The sequence below is a fragment of the Sturnira hondurensis genome, unplaced genomic scaffold, assembly GCF_014824575.4.
Source record: "Sturnira hondurensis isolate 20B ecotype Veracruz unplaced genomic scaffold, ASM1482457v3 Scaffold0018725, whole genome shotgun sequence".
Lineage (NCBI taxonomy): Eukaryota > Metazoa > Chordata > Mammalia > Chiroptera > Phyllostomidae > Sturnira > Sturnira hondurensis.
The window spans coordinates 1511567-1529215 of NW_028091356.1; the positions used below are offsets into that span (position 1 = coordinate 1511567).

Sequence of the window (17649 nt, forward strand, 5' to 3'; positions counted from 1 at the left end):
TCCTGGCTGGTGTGGCTCAGAGGATTGAGCACTGGCCTGTGAACCAAAGGGTCGCTGGTTTGATTCCCAGTCAGGGCACATGTCTGGGTTGCAGGCCAGGTCCCCAGTGGGGGGGCACTCAAGAGGCAACCACACATTGATGTTTCTTTCCCTCTCTCCTTCCTTTCCCCTTTGTGTAAAAAAATAAAATAAAATGTTCAAAAAACAGAAAATAAAAGTCTGGGTGATGATGTGGAGAAACTAGAGCCCTTCTGTACTGTTGGCAAGAGTAGAAAATGGTACAACTACTATAGAAAACAGTATGGAGTTTCCTAAAAAATTTCAAATAGAACTATTATATGATCCAACAATCGCACTCCTAGAAATATACCCAGAAGAACTCAAAGCAGGATCTCAAAGGGATGTTTGAACACCATGTTCACTGCAGCATTATTCACAGTACCAAGAAGTATAAGTAACTCAAATGTCCATCAACAGATAAATAAATAAGGAAAACGCTGTACAAGTTTCCAGTCAAGACGGTGGAGTAAGAACCTGGTTGGGTAGCAGTTGGTTAGAGCATTGTGCCGATATGCCAAGGTTGTGGGTTTGATCCCCAATCAGGGCACATACTAGAGTCAACCAATGAATGCATAGATAATTAAAAAATGATGGAGTAGGTAAATGCAGTACTTGCATCCTCCCATAACCACATCAAAATAACAGCTAAACTACAAAACAACCATCGTTGAGAACCATCTAAAATCTAGTTGAACAGAAGTCCTATAATTAAAGATACACAGAAGAATCTGTATTGAGACTAGCAGGAGAGACAGAGATGCGGAACAGGCTGGTCCCACACCCACACATTGTGGTTAAAAACTGGGAGGGATATCTTGGCCACAGAGGGCCCCCCTGAGGAGTGAGGAGTCCCAGCCCCACACCAGGACCCCAGGCCCAGAGTTCCTGTGCTGGGAAGACAAGCCCTCGTAACTTCTGGCTATGAAAACCAGTGGTGATTGTGACTAAGTGAGACAGAGAGCTGCTGAAATCCCCTGTGTTCCTCTTAAAAGGCCTGTGCACAGACATACTCAAACTCACTTGCTCTGAGCTCCAGTGCTGGAGTAGCAGCTCAAAAAGCACATAAAAGAGGCACTGAATTTTCTGGCTTCAGGGCCAGGGCTGGAGAGGTGGCTTTCTCCCAGTCAGAAGTGCTGCTGATGGGGTAGGTAAATGTAGTACTTGCATTCTTCCTTTGCCAGCCATTTCTCAACAGCACAGGCAGGCAGGCACCATATCTGAGTCTCCATCAACCTGGCTAACACTGTTCTCCCCATCTGGGTGATTCCCTGAGACCCCCACCCCACTCCACTTGTGCTGCCTGCCACTCCCCGTAAAGCTGTTTCCGTGGCTTTTCCATATAAATGACATGTCTTGGCTTGTGTTGCAGGTTATTCTGAAATCTCTCAAAGGTTCACAAGCAGGATCTGGCTTTGGCATGCTCTGTAGCTCTTGCTAAGCAGCCCCAGGCATGGTACTAGGGGCAGCTGACCTTGGTTTGCAGCTTAGCCTCTCTCAGCTACTTCCAGCCCAGCACAAAGGGCAGCCAACTACAGATCACTTTATAGCTCATGCTGAGTGGCCCCAAGCAGAGCACAGGTGGCAGTTGACCTTGGCCTGCACCTCCTAGGAGGCCCCAGAGCCAGCTCACACCTGGTTGACAGCTTTAGACCATGGTGGACCACCACACAATCACTTCCATGAGAAACCCTCAAGAGGTAGACTCATCAGGCACCAGAGCCCTGCTGAAGTAAGTCTTGCTCTGTGGGGCAGGCCCCTGCACAGTATAACCTCTGCTGTGGTCATGGCAAGTCCTCACAGCCAATCAGCCTGGGGATAAATCTTTCCCATTGATGTGCCAACAGCAATCAAGGCTCAACTACAACAGGAGGGTGCACACAGCTCACACAGGGGGTGCACCTGGAGTGCCCAGCTTGACAACTGGAGATGCTGTGCCACATAAGGCGGCTCTACCAAGACCAGGAGATGTATACAGCAGCTCTACCTAATACAGAGAAACAAACACGGGGAGGCAGCCAAAATGAGGAGACAAACAAACATGTCTCAAATGAAAGAACAGAATAAAACTCCAGAAAAAGAAATAAACAACTAGAGACAAGCTTTCTACCAGATATAGAGTTCAAAACACCAATTATAAGGATGCTTAATGATCTCAGTGAGAGCTTCAACAAAGAGACAGGAAACATAAAAGTGGAGTTAGAAAACAGAAAAGAACCAGTCAAAAATGAAGAATACAGTAACTAAAATGAAGAATACATTATGAGGAGTCAACAATAGATAAGATGAAGCAGAGGATCAAATCAGCAATTTGAAAGACAAAGAAGCAGAAAATATACAATCAGAATGAATGGTAAAGAGAAAAAAAGAATCCAATAAAATTAGGATAGTGTAAGGAGCCTCTGGGAGAAGTTCAAGTGTATCAACATTCATATCTTGGAGGAGCTGGGAGGAGAAGAGAGAAAGCAAAAAACTGAAGACCTATGTAAAAAAAACAATGGCAAACTTCCCTAACCCAGTAAAGGAAATATATATGTAAGTTCAGGAAGTGCAGTGAGTCCCAAACAGGATGGACGCAGTGAGGCCCACATGGAGACACATCAGAATTAAAATACCAAAGGTTAAAGACAAAGAATCTTAAAAGCAGTAAGTGACCTACAATGGAGCTCGCAGTAAGGCTGTCAGCTGATTTCTCAACAGAAACTGCAGGACATAAGAGATGATCAGGAAATATTCCAAGTGATGAAAAGCAACAACCTACAATCAAAATTATTCTACCCAGCAAGGCTATCATTTAGGATCAAAGGGCAGATAAAGAGCTTCTCGGACATGAAAATGCCACAGGACTGGCTAAGATGGAGGCGTAGGTAGATATGCTTCGCCTCCTTGCACAACCAAAAGAAGGAAACAACCAATTTAAAAACAAAAAACAACCAGAACTGCCACAAAATCGAACTGTATGGAAGTCTGACAAGCAAGGAGTTAAAGAAGAAATATTCATTCAGACTGGCAGGAGGGTCAGAGATGGGTAGCCTGGGCTTAGAGGACACATGGCAAGGTGGCAGCTGGCAGATGGGGTGGTCCGACATTCATGTGTGAATAAACCAGGAGGAACAACCTGGGGGGGGTGAGACAGACTAAACAACCTAGAGTTCTAGTGCAGACAAAAATAAAGCCTCAGAACCTCTGGCTATAAAAATCTGTGGGGGTTGTGGCAGCGGGAGAAAGTGCCAGTCTCTTGAAAGCGGGGCAAGAGCCAAGCAAGTGCTATTCTTCCTTCTCTGACCCCTCCCCCATATAAGCATCACAATGTAGTGAGGTGAGTTGCTCCACCCTGGAGAATACCTGAGGCTCCACCTCTTAGAATATAACAGGTGTGACAAGACAAAAGAAATATGGTCCAAATGAAAGAACAGATAAAAACTCCTGAAAAATAACTAAGCAAGAGGAGGAGACAGCCAATTTATCAGACGCAGAGTTCAAAACACGAGTAATCACAACGCTCACAGAAATGATTGAGTATGGCAGTAAAATAAAGGAAGAGGTGAAGGCTGGCTATACAAAGTGAAATAAAGAAAAATATATAGGAAACCAACAGTGAAGGGAAGGGAACTAGGACTCAAATCAATGGAAATCAACAGTGAAGAGAAGAAAACCGAGATTCAAATCAATGACTTGGAACAAAAGGAAGAAATAAACATTCAGCTGGAACAGAATGAAGAAACAATTTTAAAAAATGAGGAGAAGCTTAGGAACCTTTGAGACAACTTTAAATGTTCCAACATCTGAATCATAGAAGTGCCAGAAGGAGAAAAGGAAGAGCAAGAAATCGAAAACTTATTTGAAAAAGTAATGAAGAAAAACTTCGTTACAGAAAAACTCCAATCTGGCAAAGGAAATAGACATATAAGTCCAGGAAGCACAGAGAGTCCCAAAGAAGTTAGACCCAAAGAGGAGTACACCAAGACACATCATAATTAAATTACCTAAGGTTAAAGATAAAGACAGAATCTTAAAGGCAGCGAGAGAAAAGGAGACAGTTACCTACAAAGGAGTTCCCAGAAGCCTATTACTTGATTTCTCAAAAGAAACCTTACAGGCAAGAAGGGGCTGGAAAGAAGTATCCAAAGTCATGAAAGGCAAGAATCTACATCCAAAATTAGTCTATCCCGCAAAACTATCATTTAGAATGGAAGGGTAGATAAAGTGCTTCCCAGATAAGGTCAAGTTAAAGGAGTTCATCATCACCAAACCCTTATTATATGAAATATTCAAGGGACTTGAACTAAGAAAAAGAAGAGGATCAAAATTATAAACAGTAAAATGATAGCAAACTCACAACTATCAACAACTGACCCTAAGGCAAAACAAAACAAAAACAAAGCAAACAACTAGAACAGGAACAGAATCACAGAAATAGAGATCACGTGGAGAGGGGAGAATGGGGCAAAAGGTACAGGGAATAAGAAGCATTAATGGTAGGGATAAAGTAGACAGGGGGAGGCCAAGAATAGTATAAGGAACCGAGAAGCCAAGGAACTTATACGTACGGCCCATGGACACGACCTAAGGTGGAGCAATGCTGGTGAGAGGGCAGGTGCAGGGTGGAGGGGAATAAAGGGAGGAAAATAGGACAAATGTAATAGCATAATCAATAAAATATATTAAAAAAAAACCAACTGAACCTAAAACAAAATAAAAACAAACTATGCAAACAACAAGAAGAGGAACAGAATCACAGAAATGAAGATCACATGGAGGGTTATCATCAGGGAGGGGGTGCGGGAGAATGAGGGAAAAGGTACAGGGAATAAAAAGCATAACTGGTCGGTACAAAATAGACAGGGGGAGGTTAGGAATAATATAGGAAATGGAGAAGCCGAAGAACTCACGTGTACGACCCATGGACATGAACTACGGAGGGGAATGCTGAAGAGAGGTAGAGTACAAGGTAGAGGATGATAAAGAAGAAAAAAATGGGACAAGTGTAATAGCAATAATCAATAAAATATACTTAAAAAAGAAAAAGAAAAAGCCAAAGGAGTTCATCACCACCACAACTGTATTATAAGAAAGTTCAGGAGTCTTCTGTTAGAAGAAGAAGAAAAAAAGATCAATACCCTGGGTGGTATGTCTCAGTGGCCTGTGAACCAAAGGGTTGCTGGTTTGATTCCCAGTCAGGGCACGTGCCTGGGTTATGGGCCAGGTCCTGTCCTGTTTGGGGGTGTGTGAGAGGCAGCCAATTGATGTTTCTCTTGCACATCAATGTTTCTCTCCCTCTCTTTCTCCTTCCCTTGCCTTCTCTCTGAAAAATGAATAAAATCTTAAAGAAAAAAAGATAAAAAATATGAGTAATAAAATGGCAATAAATACATATGCAAATGAGAATGGATTAAATGCTCCAATCAAAAGACATACAGTGACTACCTGGGTAACAGAATGAGTCACTTACGTATGCTGTGTACAAGGGACTCACTTCAGATGAAAAGACACACACAGGCTGAGAGTAAAGGAACAGAAAAAGATATTCCACGAAAATAGAAATTAAAAAAAGTATATGGGGTAGCAATACTTATACCAGGCAAAACAGACTTTAAAACAAGGGCTATAACAAGAGACAAAGAAGGACCCAACAACTCCACTTCTGTGTATTTATCTGAAGAAACCCAAACGCTAAATCATATTCACCCATATGTTCACTGCAGCATTATTTACAATAACCAGGATATGGAGGCCACCTAAGTGTCCATCAGTAGATAAATGGACAAAGAAGAAGTGGTGCATATATAATAAAATATGTATGACTCGGCCATTAAAAAAGATCAAAGAAGCCCTGGCTGGTGTAGCTCAGTGGATTGAGCGCGGGCCTGCGAACCAGACAATCGCAGTTCGATTCCCAGTCAGGGCACATGCCTGGGTTGCAGGCCAGTTCCCGGCAGGGGATGCACAAGAAGCAACCATACATTGATGTTTCTCTTCCTCTCTCCTTCCCTTCCCCTCTAAAGATAAATAAAATATATATATAAAAAAAAGAAATCTAGAAAATTAAAAAAAAAAGATCAAAGAAACCTTGCTGTCTGCAACAACATGGATGGACCTAGAAGGTATTGTGCTGAGTGAAGTATGTCAGACAGAGAAAGACAAATGGCAGGTTATTTCACTTACATCTATGGAATCTAAAAGACAAGATTAATGGACAAACAGAACAGAAACAGACTCACAGATACAGAGAACATTTTGACAGTTGCCAGATGGGAGGGGCATTAGAGGAGTGGGTGAAGAAGGTGACGGGATTAAGACGTACAAATTGGCAGGTACAGAACAGTCACAGGGATGTAAAGTGCAGCATAGGGAACACAGCCAATAATACTGCAATAACTATGTACGGTGTCAGATGGGTGCCAGGTTTGTCAGGGTGATCACTTCATAACTTACATAAATGTCGAATCACTGGGTTGTACACCTGAAACTAATATACTATTGCACATCAACTGTAATTGAAAAATGAAAAAAATTACTTAAAATACTAAAAAAATGTATAGACATACACAGAATATTATGCAGCCTTAAAAAGGAAGGCAATTCTGACACATGTTACAACATAGATGAACCTTGAGGAACTTATACAAAGTAAAGAAAGTCGGTCACAAAAAGACAAATACTTTACGATTCCACTTATATGAAGTATCTAAAGTAGTCAAAACCACAGAAACAGGAAATTGAATGGTATTTACCAGGGGCTAAGGAGGGAAGAAGGACAGTTGTTGAATAGATACAGAACTTTAAAATTGCAAAATGACAAAGTTGTGGAGATCTGTCTCACAACAGTGTGAATATACCTAGCACTACTGCAATGTCCACTAAAAATGGTTAAGACAGTGCAGTTTATGCTGTGAGTTGAGCACGATGTATTTTTTAAAGGAAGCTCTAGAGCACTGTCGGAAGAGCAGTCCTACCCCCCCCCCCCCGCCCCGTCTCCCCACAGCCGCTCTGCCGTGCTCCAGCGCAGGATTCGCCTCCACCTTGGCACGAAGAGACACCGGGAAAAGCTGAGCTTGTGTGGTGGAGAAAAGCCTCTATTCTATCTCATGGGAAAACATTCACATACTTTTGTTAATTTCACACAGTATAATCTAGTTTTCATTCCCTCTTTCCCATCCACTGGGTGGTTTTATTTTGTTTTAAGACAGGAAGAATTGCCAAGAAGAAAAAACCCCAGGGCTTACTTCTGCAGGATGGATCCCTTAATGATCAGCTCTTCATCCAAGTCCGCTTCATTAACCATAAAGAGCAGCCTCCTTCCTGTGCTGTCCACTCCGATGAAGTCACGCTGCTCCACTGAATCACACAGAAGAAGGAAAGTCAAACAAAGACACTTGCCCTGCTTGTATGACTGTGTCAGGGAACAGGGTACCTGCTCATGTTTCTCTCGGAACCAAATACAAGACTGAGTCTTGTGTAGCACACACTCATGACAATGTTTAAAAGACAGGTAGTCAAAAAAAATTTTTTAAGGGATTTTATTATTTTTAATTTTTATTTATTTATCTTTAGAGGGGAAGGGAAGGAGAGAGGGAGAGAAATATCAATGTATGGTTGCCTCTCATGTGTCCCCTGATGGGAACTGGTCCGCAACCCAGGCATGTGCCCTGACTGGGAATCAAACCTCTATTCCTTGATTCGAAGGCCCTCGCTCAATCCACTGAGCTACACCAGACAGGGCCAAAAATTTTTTTTATTGCTCTAAAGGATATTATTAGGTAAACTATGAATTTTGAATAAGTTCCGGAGATCCAAGTTTCATGTCAATGTAATTTCCTATTTCAAAGGACTGTCCATTTTGAGCAGGGGGTGGAGGGTGAGGGGAAAAGATATATATTTGTGTTTTTAAAGGCAAAGGGAATGATACCTGCACCTTTTTCTCAAATAGCTCAGAAAAATAATAATTATGTGTACACTGTATATGCGTATAGTATGTATTGAATATATACTATAAGAGAATGATACAGCAAGTATTAACATTTGGGAATTTGAGTGGAGGATATCTAAGTTCTTTATACTATTCTTGTAACCATTTTATAAATTTGATATTATTTTTTAAAAAGTTAAGGTGATGGACATGTTAAATAGTTTGACTGTGATAATCACTTCACAATGTCTACATATACCAAAATATCACCTTGTACACCTTAAATAAATGTAATTTTTATTTGTAAAAAATAAAAAAATTTTTAAAAAGAGGGGCAGTCAAGAGACTAAGGGACAGTTAAGAAACCAAGTGGATGAATCACAGGCCCAGTGCATGGCACAGAAAGTACAGCCCTGACTGGTGTGGCTCAGTGGGCTGGGTGTCACTGGTTTGATTCTCTGTCAGGGCACATGCCTGCTCTGAGAGCCAGGCCCCCTGTTGAGGGCGTGTGAGACGCAACCAGTAGTTGCTTCTCTCTCACATTGATGCTTCTCTTCCTCTCTTTCTCCTTCCCTTTCCCTCTCTCTAAAGATAAAGAAATAAAAATTTTTTAAAAAATTTTTAAAAAGAAAGAGAAAGTACAAGGAATTCTTTCTTTGCAAATAATCACCTTGGTCTGCTCACTGTGAAAATGGGAATAACGTTATTTAAGGATATCTACACTCAACCAACATTAACTACATGTCTACCATGCACTACATCTGATGCTGTTTATGGGCACACTCAAAGAAAACAAGGTGCATATTCACTAAAGGTACGGTCACCCGACAGATGAGATTTTGATGGCTGTGACTGATTTTGCAGGCTGTGATTTTGAGGTGTGATTTTGCAGGCTGTCCTATTATTACTCTTTCCTGGGTTATATTTCTTTACCCCAACCACATTGTAAGCTCTTCAGAGGCAACCATTTCTGGGCACTCAACAAAATCTGCTCAGACTGCACAGTCTCTATCTAGAGCTAACAAAAGCATTTTCACAAAGGCAGCATAGCATGTAAGTTAAGAAGAGAGCCTTTGAGGCCAGACCACTCAGGTATGAACACCACTTACTAGTTCCACCTTTTTAAGCAAGATACTAAACCTCTCTGTTCCTCAGTTTCATCTGTAAAATGGGGATAACCATAAGCTTGTTATAAGGACTAAATAAGGTAATAATGCTCTTACTTGATTTTCACAAAAATCAAATAAAGCTATGATTTAATACCTCTTTGGAAGGAGAAAGTGAAAGTTGAACTTGAGGAAAAATATTATCTCTAAAGATGAACTGATCTGTCTTCTACTGACGGGCAATGACTTCCATATAACTAATATGCTTCCCTGTCGGCTTCAGGCCTCTATACCCAGAACCAAATGTACTATTGAAGTGTATAATGTGTTTAGCTCCGCAGCTAAAGCATTCATTTCTTCAGATGGTTTCTGGTCATCTGATCATATCCAGTGTCTGAATCTGAATAGGAAGAAGCTATCATAAAAAGTTGTGATTTTTTTCAAAATCTAAGATTGGTAAACTCCAAAGAAGGAAGGGTAAATATGCCAATTTAAAAGTTTTACAGATTTTCAATCAAAGCTAAAGAGTGCAGAGAATTTCAAATGCCACAGAGTGGCTTTGATATATATCAATTCATTCATCCATTACATGGAAACTTGAGGACATCAAGTCTGCAAAGGTCTGATTACGAGCCAATATTTTAAAAAGAAACACAGAGATGTTATTTTTGGATATGATCTGTAGTGCTTACCCTGTCCAAGTCCTCAGGCCCACAAAACCTTGAGTTACTGAATGTCCTGGGAGCAATAACTTGCAACAAGTCAGTTTTTCGGCTATGGTGCACTTCAGTCACATTCCCCTCACTCTCAGGTCCCACTTCTATTTGCTTCGTTGCAGCTACCATAGTAACCGAGACCTCAGAATATGATACAAATTATAGGAACTTGGAAAGGTTTCTGTTTTGCTTTAACAAAGTGATCCCACTTTGAGAGCAGAGCAAGTAACAAGAGAATGTTCATCCTATAAAGGAGGACCACACAACTAAGGTTAAGAAAGCAGTTAAAACCATGAAGTTCCATTTTTTAAAAATTCTGTCATATTAAACTATTAATATTTTTCTCCTTTCACCCCTATTTCCTTTATAGTCATGTACTTGTCCATTCATTCATTCAACTAATAAATATCTTTCGGTGCCTCCCTTGTGACAGGTGTTATGTTTGGAGTGGGAATTCCACCACATTTTGAGACCAGCATGATCCTGATGCCACAACTAGACAAAGATGTTATGAGAAAGGAAAATGACAGGCATTTCCACTTTTTATGTAAATACAAGGATTCCAAACAAAATATGAACAAATCAAAACTAACAGTATACATGGTAGACTTAAAAGGATAAAAAATGTGTTGCACCTCTTCCCTTAAAGGAAGTTCTAGAATGTAAAATGGTACAGTATGGTGGGAAAACAGTATGGTGGGTCCTCAAAAAATAAAAAAATAAAATTAACCATATGATCCAGCAATACCATCTTCAATATGCACCCAAAAGAAATGAAAGCAGTAGGGTTTTTTTTGTTTTGTTTTTTAAAAAACATTTATTTCTTTTTAGAGAGGGGAAGGGAGGGAGAGAAACATCAATATGTGGTTGCCTCTCACAAATTCCCATCTGGGGACCTGGCCTGCAACCCAGACATGTTCCCTGACTGGGAATCAAACCGGTGATCCTTTGGTTCACAGGCTGGCACTCAATCCACTGAGTCACACATGCCAGGGCTGATTTTTAAAAAAATGAAGACAGCTTCTAGCTAACCACTAGCTAGAAACTGAGATTCTCAGTCCAACCATTCTTGGGGAATTAAAATTTTGCCAATAAAGAAGTATGCTTAGGAGAAATCCTTTCCTAGTTGAACCTTCAGATGAGATCTCAGCTCTAGATGACATCTTGATTACATCCTTGTGAAAGAGTCTTGGATTATTGCATCACTCTTTAAAGTACAGACATATAAAGCCTTGGTAAAATTGAAAACTAAATTTAAAAAAAGGAAGCCCAGGCTATGGAGTCAGAAGTCATGGGTTCAAGTTCTGTTTTTGCCACTTACCACTGATGTGATCTTGGGCAACTATCTACAACATGCTATTAGGCCACAAATGAATATAAAAACCTGGTAAATAACAAAACTATTTAGGTCCATTCACTGGATCTTAGCTTAGGAGCAAATCTAGATTATCTCTGTTTCCCAAATAAGGCTTAGCATAGATTTTGCATATATTATATCCTAAATGCAATGACTACACCAAAATGTAATGCCTTTTTAGGTCAGGGGTCAGATTTCATACCCACTTCCCTGTTTGCACATAAGTAAATTACTTACCTCCTTCTTTTCAAATACCGTGTTTTAAAATGTATTTTCCTGTAACTGAGATATGAAATTGTTCCCTGTATTTTGCACATGCTCCTATTATTGTACGTATGACATTGTGACTGACGGGTTCTAGGCGCATTTGGACTGACTTCTGTGTACTGTTTACTCAATCACAAGAATTTCAGTTTTGAATATGCAGGGATTTCAAGTCACTTCTGTTGGATATAATTAGAAAAAATGGGCAGGGGAGAGAATGGGAATTGAGAAGAGAAAATAGATCAAGCAGAAGCCCAAGCAGGAGCAGAAGACTTTTTTGTTTGTTTGTTTGTTTGTTTTGTGCAGTACAGCTCTGAGAAAAATGAAGGGGGCTGAAGCCAAAGAAACCCAGGCTCAGAACTGCCTACCAGCATTCGTTTAGTGCAGAGTGAGTTAAGCTGATGGAGAAGTGATGGCCAAGTGACAGCTTTCACCCGTGTGATTCAGAAGCGCACTAAATTATACACCGATTCTAGCCTGGATCCAGAGTGTATAACTCTGAAAACTGGAGAGGAAGTTGAGAAATACTGCTACAGTAAACTGGGTTAAATGAAAGTTTTCTAGAATTCTTCCATTTCAAATATCCCAAGGGACACAGTGCTACTGTAGAGATAACAGTCAATAATATTTGTCATAAAATCATAATAGCACAAAACATTTGCACGGAGGAACATACCAAAAAGATAAGCCCCTTCATAAACGTTATCTACAATAAAGCAAAATAAATATACTATGTTCTCATCAAAATGGAGGAAAAAAGGAAATCTAGAAGTTTCTAACAAGTCAGAGATAGTGAATGGGAATTAAAGTGATTTTTTACATCATTGCGAGTTTAAAATAGATATGTATTATAGTATCTATCTGATACTATACTCTGATATACATTGATATTCTCTTTGTACAATGTATTATTTTTACTGTTTGATTTTTATGATTACAAAAATTACATATACGAGGCCTTGGCCAGGTGGCTCAATTGGTTGGAGCATCGTCCCACACATCAAAAGGCTGTGGGTTCAATCCCCAGTTAGGGCACATATGGGAGACAACCCCTTGATGTTTCTCTCTCATATTGATGTTTTGCCACCCCTCCTCTCAAATCAATAAGCATATCCTTATGAGGATTATTAAAAGATTGCATATATGAGATTTCTCAAAATGCCCTGTGATTAGGGAGGGTATAATGAACATTTTTCTGTCTACCCCTTAGGGTTGGGATATATTTTCTTTTCCATTTATATGGGCCTTGGTACTTAGTTCTGTGCTTGGCATAACACATACCAAGTAACTGTGTTAAATTAATCTCTTGACTCACTTGCTCAGTAAGTAATATTAAGTGATGGTGGAACAATGGCTAAATATTGACAAGTGGCACATTTTATATTTCAGTTATGGTACCCAATGCTGCAAAAATCCGTGAACAGGACGGGCCAGAGTTTATATACCCCATTTTCCTGCATAGCCTAGCTGGGTTTCTGGGTCCCTCTTACACCTCTAAGCCATCCAATTCTTCTCTGAGAAACCGATACCTAAAAAACCTTTTCTGAATCACCAGTAAGTTACATGTGGTCCTTCCAAAGAGGCTTGTCTAGACACTTCAGGCTGCCACAGTTAGTTTCCCTACAGACTTAAAAGCTATTATGCAAACAAAAACATTCTGATACTTGGTGGTTTTTAAACAATTGCCATTCTACATAAAATATTTAAAAATCCCCTTTAAAAACAACATAGCCCTGGCTGGTGTGGCTCAGTGGATTGAGTGCCAACCTGAGAATTGAAAGGTCACTGGTACCACTTCCAGCCAGGGCACATGCCTGGGTCTGGGGCCAGGCCCCTAGTTGTGGGTGTTCGAGAGGCAACCGATCCCCTCTCCCTCTCTCTAAAAAGAAATAAATAAAATCTTAAATGAATTAGTCAATCAATCAATTAATCAATAAATGGATGTATGTGATTTGTTAGGCTACAGGACCAATTTCTTCCCATAGGGGTATTTCTAAAATATATGTGAAAATGATAATGATAATATTCCTAATGATAATAGGAATAGTAATTATAATTTTTAAGCAACTACTATGTTTCAAAGAGTAAACAGAATGCTTTATGAACATCTTATTTCTCACAAAGAAATCCTGAAAGGATTCAGTTGCACTTTACAGCTGAAGAAAATGGAGCTCAGGAAGGTTAGATAATTTGCCCAATATCACACTGCTTTGGGGCATTGAAACTTACACAGTCTGAACTCGAGAGCCTGGGCTCTTAACAGCCATGCTACAGCAGTATGAAGACATGCTACAGCATGCTTTCAAAATCTTGAAAACATTTCTAAATATAAATCAATAGACAATGTAGTATCGGTCTAAAAAATCACTATAAATTCGTGCTCTTACAATACCCATGCAAGAATCAAACCACTGCTCAGACTCACAGTTTTAGGATTTGAAGTGCTAGGGCTCGAATCTACTTTCTCTGACCTGGGGAGCAATAAGAGCTGCCTTCATAGGCAGATCCTCAACCATTCAATAATATCTACTGACTGCTCCCCATGGGCCATACCTGGGCCAGCTGCTGGAGATAAAGATGAACCAAAGAGACAGGACCTTGCTCTTCCAGAGCTTACAGTCCCATAGAGGAGGGAGTCGATAAGAGGGCAGGGCTACCACGTCTAGTCAAATAAGAGGACAGAATTTCACTTTAGAGAGTCGAGGCAGGCCTCTTTCAGAAAACAACTGGGGGTAGACTGGAGTCAGAGTACATATGTTATGGGAGGAGAGGGGACAGAGAGCATTTCAGGCAAATAACACATGTGTAATGACTTGCAGCAGAAAAAAACTAGTCCCCAAATTCCAACACAATTTGATTGGCCAACCTCAGTCAGTGTCTACATCTCCTACAACACTGCTGAGAAGAAAGTGGCCAGGTGGGCAGAGGTAGCTCCCGAAACCTCAAGCTATAACCATTCTCCTGTACGTCAGTGACTGGGGATTTGAAAACCCTGGACCAAGGGGATCTAGACTATTAGATGCACTTGGGGAAAGAGGGGACTGCTGGCTATTCTGGCACAACAGCAGCCAAGAAGCAGAGCAAATGTATAGTCTGAGAAATTTAGGATTCTTTTAAAAAGTGCTTATCACTAAAATGCATAGTATCCATGGGGGAAATTCAAAACTTACATATTTAGGTGAATCTGTATTCAAATATAATACAATATAGAAATGAGAAGTTCAAAATCTCACATTAATGAAAAATCTTTTTTACAAAAGATTTTATTTATTTATTTTTAGAATGAGGGGAAGGGGGCGAGAAAGAGAGGGAGAGAGACATTGATCATTGATGCAAAAGAGAAACATTGATTGGTTGCCTCTCACACAGGCTCTGACCAGGGACTGAACCTGCAACGCAGGCCTGTGCCCCAGCAGGGAACCTACTCAGCAACCTCTCGCCCTGTGGGATGACTACCAACTAAGTCACACCAGGAAGGGCTAAAAAAAATCTTTTCAAACACAAATCTAATTATGGCATTCTCTTGTTAAAATTCCTCAATAACTCTTCACTGTTTGGGGGTAAAGTTCAAACTCTTTAGTATGATTTCTGTTTCCTCTCTACTCCCATTTCCTGCTTCCCTGCCCTCCAAGCTCACATTCCAGATAAACAGCAAATTACCAGTATACATCATACTTTTCCTTTTCTTTTTTTAAAAGATTTTATTTATTTATTTTTATAAAGATGGGAAGGGAGGGAGAAAGAGAGAGAGAGAGAGAGAAACACCAATCAGCGAGCCTCCTGAACACCCCCATCTGGAGACCCAGCCACACCCAGGCATGCACCTGCAACCTTCCAGCTCCCAGGCTGGGGCTCAGTCCACTGAGCCACACCAGCCAGGGCTACACTGTACTTTTTCAAAGAGAATAGAAGAGCCAGTTTAAAAGAACTTCTACTGGCCAAATTGTGAAAACTTAAGCATCAAAACATTTAAAAATGGATGGGCAGACAGACAATACTTACAGTTCATTTAAAACAAAATTATAAAAAGCTATGTGTTTATAATGATACTTAAAGAGATAAAAGCTAATGTGAAATGTACTAAAATGTTCTAATACCAAGAAGAGTAACTCTAATGGGGTATCTGATTTTTAAATTATTATAAAAGAGAAGTATATAAAATTTATATTTATAAAATACACATCTGTTTATAACATCTGGATATGCAGTTGTTTCTATCTGTGTAAGTCCAAACGGCTGAATATAGGGAATTATGAGTAAGTGACCCAGACCTCGCAAAAGTAGAATATATACCGAGAACAAAAGGAATGACTGACATGAGGATTATACATAATAATAAGGTAAAAAGAGGACCCAACAATTAATCTGCACCAGTGATAACAAAAAGCAACTAGAAAGAAGTTTCAATGTTATAATCCAAAATCATAAGTTAACCAAAGGTTCTAAAGAAGAGAGCTAAAAGTACACACTAATTACTCAAATCCTAGAAATGAAAGCTCTAGGTGGCTCTATTAAGAGAAGGATAATAAGTCATCATGCATAGCTTCTAGCAACTGTAAGAGACTACATCAGTATGTAACAATGACAAGACAATGGGCTACGTAATGCTGGATAAGCAAAATCTAAAAAACTCGTCATTCCGGAGGAAAACTCCAGGGTAAAAACACATCAATCTATGGAAAACTAAAACTTACATATACAAAAAGTATGACCTGACAGATTTTGGGCCATAAATTCAGTTTTTAAAAGTAACCCAGTCACAGAATTGTGATTCAGTGGCTCAAGTTTGAAATATGCTGGGAAAAGCAATCAGATACTATGTCTTAACTAAAATTAACAACTGGCCAATAACTCAAATGCTATGAGTGATCCAGAGTATTATTCCTTTTCTTTTTGGTCTCTTAAGATTACTATAACTCTATGAAGATTAAAAAAAAGATTAACCTACTACTAGAATCTTAGGAAAATATAAACACAAATATGTTGTAATCCTAAGAAGACAAAGTATGGTTCATGACTATCTTGTTTGTTTAGGGTGATTAGACTTTTCAAAAAACTCAATCATACTAATTTATAATAGTAATTTTAATCACATAAAGATATCTAATTCAATTTGCAAACTTCAAACATTTTTAAAAATTCAATTTTAAATTAATTTTTTTGTTTCTTAGGTATATATATTTGAGCCTTAAACACAATGCAAACAGTTTTAAAATTTAAAAAAATTTTTTTATTGATTTATTTTTAGAGAGGGGAAGGGCGGGAGAAAGAGAGGGAGAGAAACACCAATGTGTGGTTGCCTGTTGTGTGCCCCCTACTGGGGACCTAGCCTGCTACCCAGGCACATGCCCTGACTGGGAATAGAACCAGGGACCCTTTGGTTCGCAGGCTGGCATTCAATCCACTGAACCACACCAGTCAAGGCACAAACAGTTTTGAGTACTCTGTTCTGCATACAAAAGGCTCTTGGACCTTACAGAATCTGATCAATAGTTATAAACCTCTTCAAGTCAGCAACTGTATCTCATTAGACTTTATGTCATCAACTGCTGTCACAGTGCCTGCACTGCAGTCAGTTTTCAAGAAATGTTTCTTAAGAGAAAGTTATGAATAATACTTTATTATTTAATACTTATATTTAACACTTGTTATTCTTTAATAACAAGAATAATTATTAAAACCCAATAAACAAATCAAACTTCAGTTTCCTTACCTGCTTTCTTTTTCCCCTTTTGACCTGGAACTGGTTCTAAGCCATCTTGACCTTTTCTCATTAACATGGCAAGTGATGCATCATGAGCTCTGAACAGGTCCACAACCTCGTGTAAGGCAACATCTGTTAACAGATCACAGCTCAGGACCAGAACATCTGTCTGTCAAGTGGAGAAGGGGAAAGTCAGCATCACAAAGGACCAAGGATCACCACAGGATAAAGTACAATGGCTGAGAAACATGCACAAATTGAACTCTTATTTTCAAACCTTTTTTATAGTAGCAAAGTAAGTAAAATAAATGGAATTGTTCTAACTGAACTGCACTGGGGGAGGGTTTGGAACACCTTCCTCCCCTTTGTGTAGGTGCTTCACTGCGGCCACTCCTGAAGCATCTCTGGCATCCTGACCTCTCGGAAAGAGTCTGAAAGCCTCCACATTGTCTCTTCCTACTGCTGTGGAGTTAATGACCTTAGATTTATGCATCCCTTTACAATGTGAAAAGCCTTTTCACATAGCTTGATTATTC

The 17649-nt window shown here is 39.7% G+C and overlaps 1 protein-coding gene across 1 annotated transcript in view; it reads right to left on the minus strand.

Annotated features, from left to right (window-relative positions):
* EIF2B3 (eukaryotic translation initiation factor 2B subunit gamma) overlaps positions 1–17649 on the minus strand; it is a 114576-nt gene that overhangs the window by 54854 nt on the left and 42073 nt on the right. The window contains exons 4-5 of the mRNA XM_037069600.1: positions 17123–17282; positions 7284–7395 (exon numbers count right to left, since the gene is read on the minus strand). Of these exons, the coding sequence (XP_036925495.1) occupies positions 7284–7395; positions 17123–17282 (272 nt within the window). The remainder of the gene's footprint in view (positions 1–7283; positions 7396–17122; positions 17283–17649) is intronic.